This window comes from Podarcis cretensis, assembly GCF_951804945.1.
Source record: "Podarcis cretensis genome assembly, chromosome: 2".
Classification (NCBI taxonomy): Eukaryota; Metazoa; Chordata; class Lepidosauria; order Squamata; family Lacertidae; genus Podarcis; species Podarcis cretensis.
In genome coordinates this window covers 107797057-107820650 of record NC_137171.1, presented here as the reverse complement: position 1 = coordinate 107820650, position 23594 = coordinate 107797057, and the positions used below count along the sequence as shown (strand labels likewise).

At 45.9% G+C, this 23594-nt stretch overlaps 1 protein-coding gene across 3 annotated transcripts in view; it reads left to right on the top strand.

Moving 5' to 3' along the window:
• The window catches only part of MTMR14 (myotubularin related protein 14), an 85416-nt gene that overhangs the window by 12760 nt on the left and 49062 nt on the right, over positions 1-23594 (top strand). For all 3 annotated transcript variants that reach the window (XM_079962449.1, XM_079962448.1, XM_079962450.1), the window contains exons 3-9: positions 3053-3161; positions 3796-3871; positions 6669-6729; positions 7938-8060; positions 9462-9535; positions 13559-13629; positions 18325-18399. In XM_079962449.1, the coding sequence (XP_079818575.1) occupies positions 3053-3161; positions 3796-3871; positions 6669-6729; positions 7938-8060; positions 9462-9535; positions 13559-13629; positions 18325-18399 (589 nt within the window). The remainder of the gene's footprint in view (positions 1-3052; positions 3162-3795; positions 3872-6668; positions 6730-7937; positions 8061-9461; positions 9536-13558; positions 13630-18324; positions 18400-23594) is intronic.

Sequence of the window (23594 nt, the reverse complement as noted above, 5' to 3'; positions counted from 1 at the left end):
TATGCTATAATGCTACTGTTTTAGTTAAATAAATTGTTATTAAGGAAATGATAACTTTTCTCCTTCTGATAAAGTACAACAGAAAAGTTGTCCAAGTATAAACAGTTATTAAACCTCACAATAATTTTGTAATTATGTATTTCTAATAGTATAACCAAAGCAGTAAATTTTGATATAACTGTAAAAACAACTCTGAAAATTTATTATTCCAAAAGTGAAACCTTCATCTGGTTGTAAATATTAAGATTATACCAGCAAGAATGAGTCTTTCTGTAAAAAACTAATGATTTAAATCAAGTCTTACTGACTAGTGATTTAAATCGTGATTTAAATCGATTGGATTTAAATCAAATCCCCCCTGGTTTTGAGCATTCTACTGTTCCTTTGCACATACATGCCCCATGTGTTCAGGGAATTGGCCACCATGGCCCTCTTTGCCCGTCCAACTGAATGGGGCAGGGCGGTGCTGATGGCAGTTCTGTGAACCCCCCTAGAGGAGTTATTGCTTTGCCCCTTACCCCTTAATGGCAGGGGGGGGGGTGCTGCAGCAGCTACATGACCAGATATAGCAGGCTGTTTTAGGGGCTGGATGTGTGAACTGTAATAGAATATTCTATAGGACTTTAAGCTGGCGGTACTTGCTTCCTCGCTCGTCCTTAAAACTGGAAATGTTGTACTTTATGTATTTTTCATAAGCAGGGGTCTGGGTTGCCATAGCAACCCCTTTGGCTTACACAGGCTTTTAAGAGGGCTTGGGAACTTTAATGGAGTTGGCATAAAATCATTGCGCTTTGGGCACGGTTCTCGGCTGGGCACCGGCTCCTGCCTGGCATAACCGCAGCGTTCTCCTGTGTGTCGGAGGGAACTGCAGCCGTGAGTTCAAAAGCGTCCAGTTCCCTGGCACCAATGGGTGGCCGGATGTGTGTTCCTGGCACCCTCCCGCTGGGCAGGTGGCAGGGCTTTTCTCCTGTCCCCGAGGTCGCAATGCATAGACAAGGTGCCCAAACGGCAGCTGTGCCATGCAAAATGTTCCGTGCTTCTTCTTCTCCTCCTCCTCCTCCTCCTTTTTTACTAACGCTCCTCCGACATCCGTGGAGAAAGCGAAAGGCACTTGCTCACCCCTAATAAGCAAGAGCTACAGTTCAGGGATCATATGTAATGGAGTCATATTATACAACTCATTGGCTGCTGGTGCAAAATAGAAGGATTCTTTCCAGGCGCGATTCAAAGTCCTGGTTATTTCGTTTTGGGAAGCCCCAAAGCAGCTTGGGATCAGGGTATTTGAAGGAGGATGGGACAGTTGGATGCCCACCAACTGGGATGGCTTTGAAAGAGGATCATCAGTCAGATTCATGGAAGATAAGACTAGCAGTGGCTGGTAGCCCATTGGTTGTGCTCTGCCTCCATGTTCAGGGGCAGCAAAACGTCTGCATATCAGTTGCTGGAAAACCTGCTTTGATCCTTAATAATGTCAACTTCCCCCATCCTGCTAAAAACAAGAACAGTTCTCATATTGTTATATCCCTTATTACATGCACACAGCCGGGTTTCCTGAAGTGCCAAGCACCAGTTATAAGCATACATTATAATGCATAAAATATGTTATAACACTGGAGAAAAATACATATGTGTTATTAGCATATACATTAAAATTATATGATGCAGAAATAACGTACCACATGCAGCTCATCACTTTTGCATTGCTGTTTCTAAAAAAAAGCCAAACTGTATGCAAAATTAGATGAAAAAAATCATCTTACACAATACATATGATATTACTGTCTTATTGTGGTGTATTATGTGGTGGGGAAGAGGTGGTATGAGGCTGGAGCAGTCAGGCAAAAGGTTTAGGTGTATCTCTGTTTATGAAGCCAAAATATGATGATCCAGAGGTGGCCAATTGGTGCCTATTAAATGCTGGATTTGTTTTTATCCAGAAATAAAGCAGAGGGTACTCAGACCAAAGTGGAAATAATAAGTGGCATGGAGGTGTGTTAGATCCCTTCCCAGGATTTTTGGTTATCCCCTGATCCTTCCTCGTCCCCCCTCCCCATTAAATGCCCAATTTGTTGAGAAGGGATCCAGGCTCACTCATTTTCCATTCTTGGGCAGTGTGCTTGAGCATATGGACACATCTCTGCTCCAGATGTTACTGGATTGTCAAAAAAGATGGCATTCAAGGCCTGGTTGTGGGGCAGACGACTTTGGTAGATCCATATTGGGAAGGTGCAGTATGTCCTAGTTAGTTCTGCTGGACCTCTTGGAAGCTTTCAGTACTATTGACCATTTATTCTGGACCACCTGACTGGGGTGGAACTTTTATCATTGTTTTCATGGTGGCTCCAGTACTTCTTTGAGGGACAGTTCGAGAATGTGGCGCTGGGATGCTTCTAGGGTGTCCTCCCATCTTGTCTCCCATGCTGTTCAACATCTATATGAAAACACCGAGAGAGGTCATCCAGGGATTTGGAGTTCAGTCTCATCAGTATGCTCGTGACACCTTGTATCTCCTTTCCATCCAACTCCATTACTAGTTCTGAATTGGTGTCTGATATTAGTGGTGGTGAACAAATGGAAACCTGATCTAGACTGTGGAGATCTGCGTTTGGGTCTCTCCTTGGCGATGACCACCAGCCTTGTAGCCATTGCCATCTCTCTGCTTACTTACGTATGCTATGCTGGTGGGGAGAGCAGGGTTAAAAATTCCTTCTATTTGTTAGTTAATCTGAGTCTGGATCTAGAATCTGTTAAATTTGTGGCCACTGAGCCTTTTAAACAAGAAGACAGTGAACGGTGAGGTGCACATTCTTGGTGGCTGTGGAGTTAACAAAACCAAGCCTTTGGTTAATGGAAGTCTCTCCCCGCTCCCCATTCCCCCTGATCTGTTGGCTTCAAAACAAGATGACAGAAGCTACCAAGCTTTACACTGAATGTATGCCAAGATGAGATTTTGCAGTCACTCGTAGCCTGAGAAGCACATCCAGGCAACACCTGTCCCCTCCAATCTGCAGTTGGTGCCTGTGCAGGTAATGGCCTGTTTTGCCTCCAATAGATTTGAGAGCACCGTCCAAGTTGGCAAGCTGCAAGACCTCATCCACCGCAGTAAAATGGCCAGGTGTAGAGGGCGGTTTGTCTGCCCCGTCATCCTCTACAAGGGCAAGGTAAAGCGCTCTCTCTCTCTCTCTCTGTGTGTGTGTCTTGTGACTTTCATGGTTTTCTTATGTGGATGTCTCATTGTAGCTTTTGCACGATTTACTGGAGGGTGCCCTCAGCCATGAGCAGAAGGCGCTAGAAAGCGGGTGCAACAATCTCTTGACAACCTTTCTTCGATGCTCCCAAGTCAAGCGGGCATACACCTGTGCAGACTGAGGCCGGGCTGGCGCCTTTGATAAGCTGCTCCATAACTTGCAGATTTGTTTCAGCTCTGCTACTGATAGGTGAACTTAAAGAGGATCCTGCGGGGACCAGCCTAATCCCGTTCATTAACGGTTTGAGGGAGAGACGGTTCAAAGAGCATGTTAATGAAGCGCACAAGGCTGATATTAGTTAAAAAGGAATTGCAAATAGTGGTGCAAAGTAGAATCATGGGGAAATGTAGCTTAGCAGAGGGTTGGGAAGTAATTAAGCCTGACCTGTGAGCCATGCAGACCTCCATCTGGAAGGCGCAGTGCAGACCACGAGTGCAAAGCCAGACTCTCTTGAATTGGGAATGGGGAAAGGCTGGGAGAGGAAGAGGAGGGTCCATTGCTATTCTGTCCTTTGACGGTCATTTGTTGCATCTCTCTCTTTCCTCAGCATATATGCCGATCGGCCACCCTGGCGGGGTGGGGGGAACTTTATGGGCGCACAGGATACAACTACATTTTCTCAGGTAAGGGAGGTGTAGGTTTGGTAATAGTTGTCATGTGTTATCTCTGTTTTATAACGCTAGTTGGGGGAGCATCCTTGAAAATTGGCGTGAGCAGCAGGCTTGAGCTGCCATTGAGGACAGTGGCTTAGTTCAAAAAGAAAACCAAACTCACGTTCCCTAGAAAGCCAAAGCTGGCAAGTTCTGCAAGGAGAGGAAGATGCAAAGGGTACTGTCAGGTGGTGGTAACCATTTGTGGCCTTGTCTTGTGGGTCTGCAAGCTCCTTCGTAAGCTTCCTGTTTCAGTCTTGGAGTCTACTCCCAAGGGCATCTTTGTTGCATGTCTTCAGTGATGAAGCAATTGCGGGAATCCCTGGTTGCGCAAGAGAACTGTGACCAGGGTGGCTTTTCTCATTCTTCAGACACTGCTGCATAGATTCCGCATTTCAGAAACAAAGCAAAACCTCTGTGCCAAGGGAGCTGCTTGTTGCACAAAGAAAATCTGATTTCTAACTTTCACGTTATGCAAAATATGACATTTAGACAATTGTCCTCTTAATTATGGGGACGTGGGTGGCGCTGTGGGTTAAACCACAGAGCCTAGGGCTTGCCGATCAGAAGGTCAGCGGTTCGAATCCCTGCAACAGAGTGAGCTCCCGTTGCTCGGTCCCTGCTCCTGCCAACCTAGCAGTTCGAAAGCATGTCAAAGTGCAAGTAGATAAATAGGTACTGCTCTGGTGGGAAGGTAAACGGCGTTTCCGTGCGCTGCTCTGGTTCGCCAGAAGCGGCTTAGTCATGCTGGCCACATGACCCGGAAGCTGTACGCTGGCTCCCTCGGCCAATAAAGCAAGATGAGCGCCGCAATCCCAGTGTCGGTCACGACTGGACCTAATGGTCAGGGGTCCCTTTACCTTTACCTCTTAATTATGGGGAGCTGCACTCAATGCTAAGACTCCCCTCCCCTATTTTCCGATTGGCTGTACACCTTCAGGAGGTCATCGCAGCATTAAGGTCTTTAACTTGGGTGGGGAACCTCTGGCCATATTTGGTCCAGCACAGGTCCCAATCTGGCTGGTGAGGCTGTTTCCCCCAAACCACACCCAGCTGCCTCATAGCTGACATCACTTATGAGGAGTCAAGTGTAGGGCAGGTACAGGTGCAACTGGATGAGCTGTGTGACAGACTTCCTTGTGGGGCAGCCTGATCACACAGCCTATCGCTGCAGAAAGCAGTATTGAAGTCCTCACCCATCAGCTAAACAGGTGGTGAGGTCACGCCTGTTGTGATTGGCTGCGTGCTGGAGTTGTGCTGATGGCCGGTGACTGCAGCCCTGCTTTCTGCAAAGGATCCACTGCATGACTCGGTTTTCTGTGGGCATCTCTGTTGCATTGCTGATCTCTGCAGAAAGCGGCTGAGCCACAGCCCTGTCCCTGGTGTCTGGGAAGGGCTGAGCAGGATGCTTGAGCAGTTGAGCGGGACAGGCCACATGCCAATCATCTGACTTCATTGTGATGTCAGGTGGTTGTCAGGTAAGCTGTCCCATTGGGTAGAGGCAGATAATGATCTGGTCCACCGGGCCAAAAAAGTTCCCCAATCCTGTTTTTTGTTTTGTTTCTGTAAAGAAAGAGTTGAAACTGTTAGTGTTACTGCATGCTTCAATTTCTTCACCTAGACCAGGGGTCTGCAACCTTTAAGACAAAAAGAGCCACTTGGACCCGTTTCTGAAGAAAAAAAAACTGGGAGCCGCAAAACTCGTCATTATAAAAATAACGTTTTTGTCACTTTTTTATTATTTCTTTGTTTGGCCCCTCAGAATTACTCCTCCTCATAGAAATAAACGTTAAATTAACAAGTTACCTTTTTTGTGTGTGTGTGTTCTTCACTCCCCTTCAAAACAGTGACCAGCGTACATGCCCCCTTTCAATGCAGTGACCAGCGTACATGCCCCATACAATGTAGCGGGCGGGAAGGTGACGTCAGGACGGTGCGTGACTAACGCACGCACCGCCCCCATGCGACGTCACAGCCAGTACAGCGCCCGCCACAGTGGGGAGTGTCGGGGCGCACAATGCACCTCCTCCCCTCGCTAGTATCTGCCCTGGAGCCGCGGCAAAGGTGTAAAAGAGCCACATGTGGCTCCGGAGCTGCGGGTTGCAGACCCCTAACCTAGACTAAATGAACAGTCTTGATTTATGGCCAGCACCACTTGCTTTACCATGCAGGAAGCAGGCACACGTTCCTTATCCGCTTGATAAGTTTCACGTCAGAAAACACTTTAAATATAATATTTAATGTTATGCATAGCACTGAAAAGTAAAAAGATAGGGGTAGTGTCAAATATACCTGGGTGGTCCAGGAAAATATACGGGCATGGGATTCTGATCTCTTCAGAGCCATGAAGTCATTGAGTGCCAGTGTGCTGCAATCTGTGTTATCTTATATCTCAGCCTCGCCTACCTCTCAGGGTCGTTTTCAGGGTCTACATCACCTTGGAGCAATTTCCCAACCCTCCGCAATTCCCCATCAATGAAACGAGGGGTGGGACTGAAGGGAAAAGCTCTGTAATAAAGCTGGTCCTGTTGGTAGTATCCTTCCAGTTTGTGAGGCGGCAAGCGAGTCGCCTACGTGGGACGAGCCTGATGATTTGATAGGACTCGTTCATCATCACAAACGGCATCTTACATTATTGGAACACGCGGGAAGTCCAGAACCATGCTTTGTGGGAGAAGTGCTGAGATTCTTATGCCAGCTGACCCAATCTGTTTAGGGCAGAGGCTGTGGCTACTAATATATTGAACTTCTCTCGGTGTCTTCTCTGCAGGGGGCACAGATGATGCCTGGGCAGATACAGAGGACATATCAGAAGAGGACTCTGCTTTCAGGTCTGTTTGACCCAACCACCTCCTACAAATATGTCAGACAAAGTTTTGACTCTTTGCTTTACGCTGGCATGGCAGAGAGAAAATGTAAGAGGGACCTTTTCTGCCATCATGGAGCTGCAGTAATGGAAAAACTTGCACTTCCATAATTTCATCTCTCCCAAGGCAGGGAAGTACTTGGCTGTTGTGGGTCACAAAGCAATGGTTGGTGTTCTGTGAGAACAGGCCAGTCCAATGATGCTTTTTCTGGGCTGCAGTAGAGTTTGGGGTAGGGGGGAGGTAAGGATCGTATGGGAGGTGGACTGAGAGCAAGTCCTACACACTTGCTGTCAATATTTCTTCTTGGGTTTGCTTGTTTTTTTAATTCCACGAACCTATAGCCTGCTGTACTATATTAAGGCACTTGGAAGTGCTTCACAATAGAATTTAAAACAAAACCAGAGAGCAACTCATAAAAAGCAGTCCTAAAATCTCAGCATAGAAATATCAATAATAAAATACTTTCAGACTTCGGCGAGATCAAAAGAACAGTTTGAAGCAAAACTTTAAAAATCCATCGGCAGAATGGGCTCCATTGTTAATGCATAGCTTGCAGTTTTAAGATTATTCCTTCTGGTAATTTTAGGCCGATTAAAATCCTCTCTCAAGGTCTTGCTTGTTTGCCACTCACAGGGCAGTGTTGGACGTGTGTGACTTCTAAATTTGATTGTTTAACTGGTTTGGCTTAGCTCCCCCCCTCCTCCCGAACTTAATTCTGGGGGCCTTGATTCTGGAAGTTGTTGGGGACCTCTTTGGAGTTCTCAGCAACCCCTACAGAACCACCCCCAGAATATGGAGTGAGGTCAGGACACCTAAATCATTGTACATTTTCATAGTGGATGTGCTCCCTTACAAGAACCTCCAGAGATTTGGATAAATAATGGAACCCGTTTTCCTAAAGAGGTTCTTCAGATGCTTTTACTACTGAGCTGGGGCACCATCCATCAGGGAAGCTCTGCTGCAAAAGCCACGTTGAAATCAACAAGTCTTGCACAGGAGAATCGCCCGGCTTATCATGTCCTTGGTCTTGGCCATTGTAGAGCATTAGGACTGCTATGTGAAGCGTTATGTGTTGGCTTGTAGGACTTGCTTATGCCTTGATTCTGCTAATCTGAGCCTTCTGCATTTCCTCCTCCGGGTGAAAAACAACATCCCCTTGCCCTGTATTTCAGAAATGCAGACTCGCAGCTGTTCGACAAGGTCCGAGGTCATGACATCAAGCTCTTGAGGTACCTGTCGGTTGCGTACATCTGTGACTTGATGGTGGAGAACAAGAAAGTGAAGTTTGGCTTGAAGTAAGTACGGGTGCCATTTGTGTGTTGTGCGTCCCAATTGGCCGCCGGCAACTTTTGAGAAGCACTGCAGGTGACGGATGCTCCTAAGAGCAGGTGTAGGACAGCGGTTCAGATTTAGATCAGGGATACTTCACAATGGTTCTCACTGTTGCCTAAAGGTTCCTGAATAACTAACCTTGAGCAGGTCCTATCACTCGGCCTCAGCTGCCTTCAAGGAGGTATTGTGAGGATAAAAGGCAGAAGGGTAGAGTTGGGACGGGGAAGCTGTAACACTCCAGATATTAAACTGCATCTCCCATCATCCCTGACTATTGGCCATGCTGGCTGGGGCTGATGGGAGTTGGAGTTCAGTAACATATCAAGGTTTCCCCATCCCTGCTGCAAAGAAAACGGTGGGATAAAAATATATTGAAATGAGTTTAAAAAAGTAAAGGAAGCCAAGTTGTTGCTGCTATCTGGATATAGCAACCAGGTTTCATTTTCGGCAGACGTTCCTAGGGTCATTCTCTCTCTTTTGACTTCTCTTCACCTGCCCTGCTGGAAAGAGCCCCCAAATGGAGGAATGTGCCGAGTGCCTCTCTGTGTTTTTGGCCTAGGTTTGTTTTTCCTCGAGCGTAGAGCCTCCTGAAGTGTGGTTGCAGATAGTTGTTCTGCACATAATGCAAGGATAGAATGCTAGGTAGCAGCACTTCGGAATGCAAATGGGTGAGGAAGTTCTTTTTTATTTTATTATGGGCCCATACATTAAAATGCTCTTTGCGTGTAGCAAAATAGGGATGTCAGGGAGAAGACTACACTGAACTTTTCTCTTGCGAGTTTGCTCACTGCGTGCAGGAATCATGTTTTATAGTGCGTTGTTCAGCTCAAAGTCTCTGCCATGAAATGCTTGCTTAATTAGGCAGGGTGTTTTTGTTTTGTTGTTGTTGCAGGGAGCTTTTCCAGGTCTTGGCAGGATGCCTGCCACTTGGTAGCTATGAGCTTAAGAAACTTGGCTTGCTTCATAAATGAAATTGGTTTGTGGCATTCTGCATTCAGCGTGATGCCATTTCTAATTCCCCACCCCAGACTCATCAAAATTAAAAACAAACAAGCTTCTGTTGGAGACTAGGCGTGAAGGGTAATCCAGCCAGGTACTGCTTTGTAATCTTCAAGAAAAGGAAAAGAGAAAGAATGCCAGATGGGATAATTTAAGCACAAAGACTAGCTCATGCCTTAATTGGAAAGAGATCCTGAACGTGCAGTTATTCTCTGTAAACTTTTGTTGGTGAAAAGCTGAGATTATTTGGGGTGGGGAGCAGCCGGGGAAACTGGGCTGACTTTGTTGAGGTTGGCCCACAATTGCCACGCCATGCCAGTCAGCTTCACACACGTGTAGTGCGTTTCTCTGTTTTCCTTCCCTAGCGTGACGTCTTCCGAGAAGGTGGATAAAGCACAGCGCTATGCAGACTTCACCCTCCTCTCCATCCCGTACCCAGGTAGGAAGGAAGCGTTCTGAGGGACGAGCAGCAATTCCGCACAGCTGTCTAGTGCAGCCTTCCTCAGCCTGGTTCCTTCCAGATGTTTTGGCCTACAACTCTCAACAGCCCCAGCCAGTGCAGTACAGTGGTACCTCGGGTACCTTGGGTTAAGAACTTTACCTCAGGATGAGAACAGAAATTGCGCACCAACAGGAGGCCCCATTAGCTAAAGTGGTACCTCAGGTTAAGAACAGTTTCAGGTTAAGAACGGACCTCCGGAACGAATTAAGTACGTAACCAGAGGTACCGCTGTATGTCTAGCCCTGGGGCTGATGGGAGTTGTGGTTCAAAACACCCTGAGGACCATTAGGTTGGGGAAAGCTTTCCTACTGGGAAGAGGGCAAAATGGCTATGAGTGGTTTCTCCCACAGTAAAATAGGAGCACCTCCAATATCCAAGAAGACAAAACTCTTAACGGGTGCAGAAAAAAACCACCTCTTTCATTTACAAAATTGTTCCAGTTTCTTTAGCGCACCCAACGTATTTCAAGAATTGCACGGTCTCTTATCAGAGTCCCTGCTTGTCTCTGGATGGAGGAGTTCCTTTGTCTTGGGAGAAAACTCTGGAAATATAAGGCTCCTCAGTCAGAGTCTAGCAGTCTCTGCCCATGGCTTTTAGACCGGGTCTGTGTTGCCCTTCCGTGCTCCCACTCCCACAAACCCCTACGGGAACATAGCCAGTAGCACATCAAAAGTGGATGTTGCTGCAAATGGATGTCGAGTGCCGGGATAATGGGTGGCTGCAGGAAGGATGCGTCCTTGAATTTGGCATCGCCGCTCACCCGCGATGCTGGAACTCGGGTTTCCCCTCCCCTCCCTGCTAATTCCAAGCCTGGGATTCTGCTGCTAGCAAACAGCGAGGAAACTCATGGCAAGCAGGTGCTGACCTGGAAACTCTGCAAAGTCTTGAAATGCTGTGGGATGTTCCTTGAGAGGCATTACGTGGGGGAAATGAGCACATGCTTAGGTGCTCGACATCTTCTAATGGATGGGAGACCCACACTGGGAGTGTTCCAATTAAGGTTGCATCAATCCATGGGTGAATTGTCACCACCAGAACATGGCTCAGTAATTGCCAAGGTTGTTGTTTTTTTATTAAAGTTTTTGAAGGCTTCTCAAACCAATCTAGGAAGTGCCTTTGTGTGTGTGTGTGTGTGTGTGTGTGTGTGTGTACATATTTATTTATATATACGAGAGATCAATTTTGAATTCAAGCGGCATGATGCTCTAATCGCAACTGGCCCAAACCTTGTCCCAGTTTGGCATGACCACTATGCTTCATATAGCCTAGCTTAAGGTCGCATCCGCTCCAAACATTTAAAGCACTATTAAACCACTTTCAGCAGCCCTGGAGAATCTCGGGCACTGCAGTTTGTTGAAGAGTGCCGGGAACTGTAACCCTGCAAAGTTAGCACCCTTAGGAACCTACAGTTCCCAGGGTTCTTTGGAGGAAGACATGACTGTTAGTGGGAAATAATTCTTTAAATGTATGGCCTGGATGGAGAGGACCTGCACTCTCATTCTGAGAGACTGTTTTAAAAATCAACCAGCCAGTGTGGTGTTGTGGTTAAGAACCCACGTTCAGAGGCCCACTGGTCATGAAACTCAATGGGTCACCTACTGCTCAGCCTAAGCTACCTGAACCTACCTCGCAGGATTGTTGTAGGAATTAAATGGAGGGGAGAACCCTGTACACCACCTTCAGCTCCTTAGGAGAAAAAGGTGGGGCATAAGTCAAACAAACAAACAAATTTGTGTATCTCGGCCTCGGTCCTTTATACCTGAAGGAGCGTCTCCACCCCCATCATTTAGCCCGGACACTGAGGTCCAGCGCCGAGGGCCTTCTGGTGGTTCCCTCATTGAGAGAAGTGAGGTTACAGGGAACCAGACAGAGGGCCTTCTTGGTAGTGGCACCCACCCTGTGGAATGCCCTCCCTTCAGATGTGAAGGAAATAAGCAGCTATCTTCTCTTTAAAAGACATCTGAAGGCATCCCTGTTTAGAGAAGTTTTTAATATTTAATGCTGCATTGTTTTTAACACTTGATTGGAAGCCGCCCAGAGTGGCTGGGGAAACTCAGCCAGATGGGCGGGGTATAAATAAATTATTATTATTATTATTATTATTATTATTATTATTATTTATTATTTATCATTACATGAAGAAGTGTGCATGCACACGAAAGCTCATACCAATAACAAACTTAGTTGGTCTCTAAGGTGCTACTGGAAGGAATTTCTAAATTTATTACGATGATGATTATTAAAAATAGACACCCGGTCCTTCTTCCCAAAGGAACCCGGAGACATTTTCATATGGCTATGTACAAATAACCTCTGAGCATGCATATCGCTTTGCAGGCCTGAATATTTCTATTGTGGAATAAAACTGTTAAGGAGCAAACGCTTTAAAACATGGTTCGAAGAACCAATGTGTCGGGAATTGTTTTCCCCGCCCTGTGGCCTCTTCTTCACTGCCAGCTATTCCAAGCAAGGGGATTTCAGGCTTCTCCCCTGCCAGCAAACACCATTTCAAGAACCGTTTCCAAACCAGCTTTGGGGGGGGGGTAGCTGAGAGCCATGTGCTGATGCATGAAATGCACTCGCTGGGGCAGAGTTTGAGAGCGCGGTCCCTTGGCTGGTTTCAGCTTCTGGCGACAAGCCTTGCCTGCTGCCTGGTGAGGGCTGCCAGTCCCTGCTTCCTTGCTTGCCACTGAGCCTCCTGTGACCCCCTTGGTGCCGGTCTGGTGGTGGCGATGACGGTGGTCTGACCTCTTGTGACCCAGCAACCGGCTCTAGCCCTTAACACACTGTTTGTCCTGGACTCTTGATTCTGGAGGACAGACATGGAGTGTTTCCTCCCTCTACCTCAGAAGCAGCTGAGTGGCAGGGTAGATAAAAATCAATGGTTTTTAAAAACAAAAAAATGGATTTTTAAAATTTAAATCAGATTTTTATTATTTCAATTGGGTTTTTAAAATAAAATGTTTCTGGAGGAAAAATCTTTTTAAAGATAGTTTTCTATTTAAGGTTACATTATAGTCCAAAGGCTATTTATCAGGAAATAAGGATTTGTTTTAAGTTTTTCATGTGTGCTAAAACTGAGTCTGTTGTGTGTTTTTTTAAAAAAAGTTTAACCACGCCAGTTAACAAACATGGATACAGTGGTGCCTCGCAAGACGAAATTAATCCGTTCCGTGAGGCTCTTCGTATAGCGGTTTTTTCGTCTTGCGAAGCAAGCCCATTGACAGCTTAGCGGATTAGCGCTATTAGCGGTTTAGCGGCTTTTAGCAGATCAGCTGTTAAGCGGCTTATCAGCGGATCAGCTGATAAGCGGCTTAGGGCTTAGGAAAAGGGGGGGGGGGAGGAAAAAAAACCCGCAGGAACTCGCAAGACATTTTCATCTTGTGAAGCAAGCCCATAGGGAAATTCGTTTTGCGAAGCGCCTCCAAAACGGAAAACCCTTTCGTCTAGCGGGTTTTCCGTCTTGCGAGGCGTTCGTCTTGCGGGGCACCACTGTACATAAGCTATGATGTTATTGCTTTAGCTAAATAAATTGTTTAAATTTTTATTAAGAAAATGATTGTTTTTCTCCTTCCAATAAAGTACAGCAGAAAAGTTGTCCAAATATAAACAGTTAACTTATTAAACCTCGCAATCATTTCATCATTATCTGTCTGTGTGTTTTAAATAGTATAACCAAATCAGTAATTTTTGATATAACTGTAAAAACTACTCTGAAAATTTATTATTCCAAAAATGAAACCTTCATCTGGTTGTAAATATTAAGATTATACTAGCAAGAATTAGTCTATCTGTAAAAAAATGATTTAAATCAAGTCTTACTGACTAGTGATTTAAGTCGGGATTTAAATCGATTTGATTTAAATCCAGCCTGCTGAGTGGGAAGTCAAGTCTGGATACTACCCTGTGCATGTTCATTCACGGATTCCCTCTCACCCTCTCGTTCTTCTCTTCACGCAGGCTGTGAATTTTTCAAGGAGTACAAAGAGCGGGGCTACCGGGCAGAAGGGCTTGTTTTTAACTGGAAGCAGGTACGGGGGCAGGCAGAGTTGCCGCGAAGCTGTTCCAAGATAAACTTTTTTGTTTTTGCCGATGGCACAAGCTGTTTGTGAACCAACTCTGGGAGCAGAGACCTGGCGTTTGCTTCTCCGTAGTCACCGGAATCTCTTCACGGGCTTAATTTTGCGCCAGAGTCCAGACCAGACATCTGTTCCCAGTGCTAGGACTCAACCCTGGAATGTGAAATAAGTGGGGTTTAAGGCCAGCCAGCTGTGTCCTTTCCCAGGCTCCTCTCTTTTTTCTGCCTGTGCTTTTCCACTTCTGAGGGCCCCCAATACTTGGTTTCTCTGGCCACTAAGCAGTGGGTTCTTTTGGGGTCTTCTTTTTGGGAGTGGGGCTCAGTTTTTTGCACACATATGCAATGCCCAGGGTCCCCCCCCCCAAGGCCTCTTGTGTGTTGATAGTTATGCTTTGGCATAGCTATCAACACACAACTATTACAATATTAAGGATTGTAACTTGGCGAAGGAGTTTCCCATTAGTATGTACAAGTAGGGGTCACTGCAACATTGACTTGTTTCTCTTCAGGTTTCCATCTTCCCTATTCCATCCCTTCTTTCCCTTGGTCCTCTGCTCAACAAGCAGATAATTCAACAGATCACCATATTTTTCGTTCTATAGGATGCACCCGACCATAGGACACACCTAGTTTTAGAGGGGGAGAGCGAGGGAAAAAAATTCTCTCCCTCTCTGCGCAGCGCCCCTTCAACGAAGCGGCGGGAAAAACGGAGCCCCTTCCATTTCTGCTCCCGCTTCGCTGAAGCCTCTGCAGCGAAGTGAAGCTGGGAAAGCAAGAGGGATTGGTGCGCACCGATCCCTCTTGCTCTCTAGGCTTCAGCGGCTATCACTGAAGCCAGGTGAGTCTTCAGGCGGCTATCCCTGAAGCCTGGAGAGCGAGAGGGGTCGGTGCGCACCTACCCCTCTCGCTCTCCAGGCTTCAGCGAAAGCAACGCAAAGCCTCCAGATCGCGACGGGAGCGCTCCCGCTGCGCTTCGGAGGCTTCGCTTTGCTTTTGCTGAAGCGATGGAGCCTGCATTCGCTCCATAAGACGCACACACATTTCCCCTTAATTTTTGGAGGGGGGAAAGTGCATCTTATAGAGCGAAAAATATGGTAATCAGCATTCTGTGCCTGTTGAACATGCTCAGTGGGCTGTTTTGTGCCCCTTTTCCTTAAAAATAAAATGGTGAGGGGTAGTCCATTGTGAAGCTATCCAAGACAGCAAGATGGTTCGTTTGACCCTTTGCATATGTCTGTGTTTCTGTGTCCTCCTGTTAGCTATTCCAGTGTGTTCTCCCCCTTCTAGTTATCACCTCCCACCTCAACATTCCACGCTACTTGAGCTATTAAGGGATTATTGGGGTTTTTAGGATTTTCCTTGCTGATTTTGTGCATCCGTTTTGGCTACACAAACCTGAGAAGGCTCAGATTGGAGTACAGGTTTCCTCTGAGCAATTAAAAGGATTCATTTCATTCACCAGGGAATGGGCGGAAGGAGCTGTCAGGTCAGAGGGCAGTGTTCCGGGGCAGATGAACCTTGGTGCTATTTTCCTGAAAGTCAGAGAGTGTCTGTTTAGGTGTTGGCTGGTCTTGGCAGCACCGTCGCAGACAGCCCCACCTTCGCATTTGCAGCCACAAGAGGGCCTAGAATCTGCAGCAGTTTTGGGATTTGCTACTTCTGTCCTTCCCCTTCCCCACTGCTGCTCAGGCGGTCCTCTCTGAGAAATCCTTTTGAAAGCATTCAGCCGAGAGGCTTGTTCCTCCCATAGAAAAGGACGCCACAGTAACGCGCTTCGCAACGGGGAGACGTAACACAGGTGAAATACGGTTGCTGTGAAATCTAGCAGGAGTGCAATGCCACACTCCACGGTGTCTTCCTCAGCACTTATGAACCGCCGTAAATCAGGATTCGGAGCTCAGGAAGAAGCCTTTGAAAGCCACTTAATTGTGGAGAAAAGGGGCCATTCATTTAGGCAGGGATTGCCAGCTTCTGTATTCCAGGCAGCCAGTGATGTTTCCCTCCCAGGCTGGTATTGGGAGGGGCAGAAAGGTGTATTTTGCTACACAAACTGGCTTTTTCAAAGATGTGTGGAGCTGAGAGGGACCTTGGGAGTCGTCTCATTCATATATGGGTGTGTGGGTGTGGGTGTATACACACACACACACACACACACACACACACCGTATTTTTCGCTCTAAAAGACGCACCAGAACACAAGACGCACCTAGTTTTTGGAGGAGGAAAACAAGAAAAAAATATATTCTGAATCTCAGAAGCCAGAACAGCAAGAGGGATCGCTGCGCAGTGAAAGCAACAATCCCTCTTGCTGTTCTGGCTTCTGAAATAGCTGCGCAGCCTGCATTCGCTCTATAAGACGCACACACATTTCCCCTTACTTTTTAGGAGGGAAAATGTGAGTCTTATAGAGCAAAAATATGGTGTGTGTGTGTGTGTGTGTGTGTGTGTGTGTGTAGAGAGAGAGAGTCTGTTGAAGGAAAAGCTAGACACTTCCTAAGCCAGCCTCTGTTCCACTTTTACCAGGGGGAAGCTTCTAGCGCTTAGCCGAAATCTTCTTCCCTGCAGACTCCACCCATTTGTTCTAGCCCTGCTCTCTGGAGCAACGGGAAAACAAATTTGCACCATCTTCTGGGGACTGAGCATGCTCAGTGGACACAGAATGCTGACTGGGGCAGAGACCCAGAAAAAGACAGAATGAAATAGAAATGATGGAAGCCTGAAGCCAGCCCTTCGGATATTTGAAGAACATGTCTCCCCTTAATCTTTGCTCCTCCAGGCTAAACATACCCAGATCTTTGAAATGCTTCTTATAAGACCTTGTTTCGAGACATCCTGGTCTCCCTTCTCTGGGCATACAGTGGTGCCCTGCAAGACGAACGCCTCGCAAGACGGAAAACCCGCTAGACGAAAGGGTTTTCCGTTTTGGAGGCGCTTCACAAAACGAATTTCCCTATGGGCTTGCTTCTCAAGACGAAAATGTCTTGCAAGTTCCTGCGGGGTTTTTTTCCCTCCCCCCCCTTTTCCTAAGCCCTAAGCCGATTATCAGCTGATCCGCTAAAAGCCGCTAAACCGGTAATAGCACTAATCTGCTAAGCTGTCAATGGGCTTGCTTCGCAAGACGAAAAAACCGCTATACGAAGAGCCTCACAGAACGGATTAATTTCGTCTTGCGAGGCACCACTGTACTTCAGTTTGTCAGTGTCTTCCTTAAAATGTGCCCAGAACAGGATAATTACTGCCGATGATTAGCCAGAATAGTGCAGTACAGAGCAGAACTCCTGCTTCTCATGATCAGAGCACTATATGTCTATTAATGCACAAGTAGTGCAGGCGCCATAATAAAGCCTGTGTTATCTAGTCATTGGGGCTTCTCAGGAATGAAACACATGTTGTTAGGCTTGGCACTGTACACTTAAAAATGTTTCCTGCATGTAAACAAACGAGGGACATGAAGGCTATGTTAACGTGTGGAATATTTTTTTAAATCTGAAAACACTGCCTTCGTATATGTGGAACCGAGTTGAACGTTTGACCCTACCTCATTTTAAATTTGGTAGGACTGTCAAAACGGGATGGGGGGGGGCAACTGGCCGTTCCCAATTTAGGCGATGAGAAAATTCAGTGCCTGGAAAAGTCGTTGAGATGCATAGAGATGTCATTGGGGGAAATGGCTTACAATGACAACTGGTGTGAGACAGCCAGCATAGTGAATTGACTGTAACGTCATACTAGGACTGGGAAGACTTGAGTTCAAATCCCACCCAGGTATGAATCTTCAGGAGGTACCTGGAGCCACCCACTGTCTCTCAACCTCACCTTATCTTAACAGGGTTTTTCTGAAAATAAAATGGGAAGTCCCGTTTGTATCAGGCAAGAGATATAAATGAAATAAGTAAATAGTACACCAGGATACAACTAAGGCTGCAAGTGGCCTTGGGAGCAAACTCCCCCTGAATTCATAGGAACCTAATCATGAGCAAATCTGCATGGGCTTGGGCTGAAAGTCTTGGACCCAAAGCTAAGCTTTAGATGAGAGGAATAGAGGAGTAAAATACACAGACCTGTTTGTAGTACAGGATTTCTAGTACAGTGGTACCTCAGGTTACATACGCTTCAGGTTACATACCCTTCAGGTTGCAGACTCCGCTAACCCAGAAATAGTGCTTCAGGTTAAGAACTTTGCTTCAGGATGATAACAGAAATCGGGCTCCGGTGGCACAGTAGCAGCAGGAGGCCCCATTAGCTAGAAGAAGAAGAAGAAGAGTTTGGATTTGATATCCCACCTTTCACTCCCTTTAAGGAGTCTCCAAGCGGCTAACATTCTCCTTTCCCTTCCTCCCCCACAACAAACAGTCTGTGAGGTGAGTGGGGCTGAGAGACTTCAGAGAAGTGTGACTAGCCCAAGGTCACCCAGCAGCTGCATGTGGAGGAGTGGAGACGCGAACCCGGTTCCCCAGATTACGAGTCCACCGCTCTTAACCACTACACCACACTGGCCCCATTAGCTAAAGTGGTGCTTCAGGTTAAGAACAGTTTCAGGTTAAGTACGGACCTCTGGAATGAATTAAGTACTTAACCTGAGGTACCACTGCACTTCCTTCATCACATCATCCTACCCCTGATGGACCTTGTGCCTCTCTCTTTGCAGGATTATGTTGATGCTCCTCTCAGCATCCCAGTCTCTCTCACCGAGCGGTTGAACATTGATTGGAGCGAGTATCAGGTAAGATGGCAGGTCGCAAGGACCAAGTTTCCCCCTGACCCCTGGATGGTAGACGGGGCATAATGTCTTACACCGTAACCAGTGTTTCTCAAACTTGGACCCCCAGCTATGTTGGACTACAGCTCCCATCATCCCTGACCACTGGTCGTGCTAGCTAGGGATGACTGGATTTGAGTCTAGCAACAGCTGGGGACCCAAGTTTGAGGAATACTACCATAAACTCATGAGGATGTTTGGTATGGCTAATGTTCTACATTTGTGTTGATGTGATTCTCTCTCCTGTTTACTGAAAGCTGCTTAATTCAGTTAGTTTATTTCTAATATTTTATACAAAGTTGTACGGATTCTTTTTTTTGCTACTGGTGTTAACGATGAACACTAGTAACGTCTTTGAATTGCAATTGTCGTTCATGTGATACGTTGAGAACCATTTTGGGCACAATTTTTTGGGAAGGTTCTACAGAAATCAACAAAGAAATGATGCTCCAGTAATTGTTCCACATAAGAGTTGCCAGAGGCGATCTGTGGACTCCTGGGGGGAAAAGTTGGTGACGGTGGTAAACAGTATGCACATTTAAAAAGTGCTTTTATGGACTGTATCTGAGTTGAGCCCCCGCCCCCAAAAACCTTATGAGCCTACCATCAGAATTTCACCTTACCCACTTTTTCTCTCTGGAGCTGAGAGCAGTTTAATTCTTGGTTCTCGGGCAGCCTCCCCCCCAGGTAGCTAGCCCTGCTTGGCTTCCTTCAGTTGCAAAATTTCATTGTGTCCTTTCTAGCCATTTTCTGAGCTGATTGGGGTAGGAACAGCAGTGAGTCCATTTAAGAAGGAGCCCTGCTGGACCAGAGAGAGGCTACTTCCAGTGCAGCACTCTGTTTGCAATAGTGACCCACCAGAAAACTACACACAAGGCTCAAAGGGAATAGCTCTTCTCTTGGCATGTCCCAAGCCCATGTTATTCAGAGGTACGCAGGTGTACTTTTTCAAGCCGGGGTGAACATTTCTGGGGTAAATTTGCAGCCTACTTTTCTGACAAGCAGTTTATATCCAAAGTGCTTACAGTACTTCTTAAAAATGTATGAATGGCATGTAATAATAATAACATAGCTGTCAACTTTTCCCTTTTCTTGTGAGGAATCCTATTCTTTTTTCTTTTTCCTTTCTCCTCCTGTGATGAGGCTGCATTTTAATATTTTAATGTTTCAATATTTTAATTGTTGTATTTTAATCTTGTTTTTAAGTTATATTCATTCAGCTTGTTTTTATTATTGCTTGCTAGCCGCCCTGTGCCCGGCCTTGGCTGTGGAGGGCGGGGTATAAATAAAAATTATTATTATTATTATTAGGAATAAGGGAATTTCCCTTAAAAAAAGGGAAAAGTTGACAGCTATTAATAATAATAATAATAATAATAATAGTGTTTAAACAATTTACGTGTTACCTTTAATTCTGAGAAGAAAGACCAAGGCACTTCTCAAACAAACAAAAGCCGACAACAGAAAAACCGGTACAAATCAGGACTCTAAATCAGGAATGTAAAAATAACGCCATTAAAAAGTTTCAAGTGCCTCGAAACACAAAGCGGCGCCTCTTTAATTGCAAAACACAGCGAAAACATGCTCACAATGGAAGGGCATGTTATCAAAGAGCAGCAATCCATTAAAAGCCTGCATAAATAAGCGGGTTTTTTTTCAATTCCCTTGTGTGGATTAAGCTGAAGCCATTCCGTGTATGTATATAACAGGTGTGTAGGTCAGAGGAGGAAGCGCACTTGACAAGCTTTCTTAGATGTGGCCTGAAACTTGGGTTTGTGGGGAGAGGAAACGGTTCTGCTCCACCTAAAGAGATGGAGATCTGGCAGGACCCCACAATTTGCTTGCTATCATCTGGGCAGCGTTGGGAGAATGCCTTCCAGAGTACGCCTGTACTTGTGAGTAGTTTGTTAGACCAGTGTTACCCAACCTTGGGCCTCCAGCTGTTTTTGGACTACAATTCCCATCATCCTTGACCACTGGTCTTGCTAGCGAGGGATGATGGGAGTTGTAGTCCAAAAACAGCTGGAGGCCCAAGGTTGGGTAACACTGTGTTAGACGATAGAGCCGGGTGGTCTGGGCCTTGGGTTGCACGTGAACCGCCATGCCCGTTTTGGCAGCCCTCGGCAACATTCAAGAAAAAATAGATCTTAAAGCCTTAAAAAGATATTTTTTTGTGTCAGGTGTGGTTAACGAAAGTGCATACGCCCGTGTATTAGTTTTGTTTTATAATTAAATCTATTATTTGTGTATTTAATATTATATTTAAATAAATTAACTGTGCTTATTAAATGTTATTAAACGTATTGTGAACACTTTAATTTACGATATGGGAATTGAGTTAAGTGTGTGGCGGCTTCTGTGTCGAAGTACAGTGGTACCTCGGGTTACATATGCTTCGGGTTACATATGCTTCAGGTTACAGACTCCGCTAACCCAGAAATAGTACCTTGGGTTAAGAACTTTGCTTCAGGATGAGAACAGAAATCATGTTCCGGCGGTGCAGCAGCAGTGGGAGGCCCCATTAGCTAAAGTGGTGCTTCAGGTTAAGAACAGTTTCAGGTTAAGAACAGTTTCAGGTTTGTGTAATTAAAGCAGCAACAAGAGTGATGTTTGGATCCCTTTCGGAGCTTGAAGTATGGGTACTCCCAATAAAATTTTAAAAATCTGTCTGTATAAATAGGAATTAATGTGATTTGGAATTAATGTGATTTGATTGGCCTGTTAATAAAAAATATTTTTTTAAAAAAAGAACAGTTTCAGGTTAAGAACAGACCTCTGGAACGAATTAAGTACTTAACCCGAGCTACCACTGTATAGTACTCTTGTGGCCCACTTGGTATGAAAGGTTGGACCGCTCTGTTACGGAGCAATAAATGTGCCCGAATAGTTGTGATTCCATCCTGCACTGCCTACTGCGAAACAGGCTTGATAAAACTTTTTGGAGGATCCTGTCTGTCTGTCTGTCTGTCTGTCTGTTTATCTCTCACAAACACAATTTCCGCATGTGTTGTTCTGAAACAGGCTTGAAGTACCAGGGCATTTTTGTTGCTCACTTACAACCTTTTGCCTGTCTTCGAAGATCTCATTCCACATTCCCTCCCATGCCTAAACCAAGTATTTCTCACCAGCCCTCCCCCCCCCCACTTCCCTTTGACACACGCAGCATTTAAGGTTGGAATCAATGTTCCCTTTATTTCTGTCCTAGTCCTTTCTTTTGAAGCAGGACTTCCCTGCTTAGCCTTAAAGAGTTTTCAAGATAAGTGCTTCCGCCCAAAGACAACGTGCTAAAGCAGGTGTGAGCGCTGCCATTTCCCAGAACAGGAACAGCATGCGTCTTCTATGAAGCGAAACAAGGGAGGGCCTGGAACTGGCTAGGCCGCTAAAAGACTAGGTGGACTGTCTCCCTCACCTCTTGTAGGTGACTTCCTAAAAAATAACATTCGTTGTAACATTCAACACATGCAGGGTAGTGTCTCCTCACTGTGCTGAAAATCTGCTGACAACAAAGCAATGGCCTGTAGCGTTCTACCGGTGCCCTGCAATTTCACCTCAATTCTGCCAAGCGTGTCTTGCCGTTAATTGCATTTTTGAGCACATCCTTGCCGGCGAGAGCTTCGTGGCGGAATGTCAGTCATTTTCTTTTGATTCCTCGGCAGCCAGTTGGCGCTCGCAACTTGGTGCATGAGAGGAGATAAGCCTCCTGTTCCTGTGGCAGGTTTGGCCTTCAGTCCCCACCCAGCAGCCTAAGATACTCTGGATTGGCAGCTGCAGGTTGTTAAAAACAAAATGAAACCCTGCTATGCAGAATGTGCAAAGGTCCGTATAGTTAAAGCCATGGTTTTCCCCGTAGTGATGTATGGAAGTGAGAGCTGGACCATCAAGAAGGCTGATCGCCGAAGAATTGATGCTTTTGAATTATGGTGTCGGATGAGACTCTTGAGAGTCCCATGGACTGCAAGAAGATCAAACGTATCCATTCTTAAGGAAATCAGCCCTGAGTGCTCACTGAAAGGACAGATCCTGAAGCTGAGGCTCCAGTACTTTGGCCACCTCATGAGAAGAGAAGACTCCCTGGAAAAGACCCTGATGTTGGGAAAGATGGAGGGCACAAGAGAAGGGGACGACAGAGGATGAGATGGTTGGACAATGTTCTCGAAGCTACAAACATGAGTCTGACCAAACTGCGGGAGGCAGTGGAAGACAGGAGTGCCTGGCGTGCTCTGGTCCATGGGGTCACAAAGAGTCGGACACGACTAAACGACTAAACAACAACATGCAGAACGTGAATTGTTTAGAGCTGAATCGTGGAGAAGACAAGAGAATTTGTGGGAAATGAATGGCCAAGTATATAGATGGCCAGTCATATGTCTTACGTGGCGGTCTAGGGTGACTTCTGGGGAATCACTTGTCACGGGCCCCATTTTTCTAGAGCATTGATCAGTGCTTTGCAGCTTCCACCATTCAAATTCCCCACAGCACCCCTAAAATAGCATTACTCTGGGGGAATTGTGGGAAACTTCTCCCCCTATTTTTTTTTGCCAAAGTGATAATCATAAATAAATAAGAATAAAAATGTGCACCCCACCACCCGAGACCATTCCATTGTAACTATCCAACCTCCCAAAATTTCAACACCTCTTGCGATGGTTTGACCCCTTTCCGTTTTAACAGTACGGATTCTGCAAACGCCTTCCTAATAATAATAATAATAATAATAATAATTTATTATTTATACCCCGCCCAACTGGCTGAGTTTCCCCAGCCACTCTGGGCGGCTTCCAATCAAATGTTAAAAACAATACAGCATTAAATATTAAAAACTTCTCTAAACAGGGCTGCCTTCAGATGTCTTTTAAAAAGAAGATAGCTGCTTATTTCCTTCACATCTGAAGGGAGGGCATTCCACGGGGCGGGCACCACTACCGAGAAGACCCTCTGCCTGGTTCCCTGTAACCTCACTTCTCACAATGAGGGAACCGCCAGAAGGCCCTCGATGCTGGATCCCAGTGTCCGGGCTGAATGATGTGGGTGGAGATGCTCCTTCAGGTATACAGGTATATCTCCTCAAAATCATTTCTCCTGCATATTCCCTGTCTTACCTTATTGGCACATGTTAATTTATCATTAAAGGCTGGAATTGTGGGAAACTTAAATGGCAG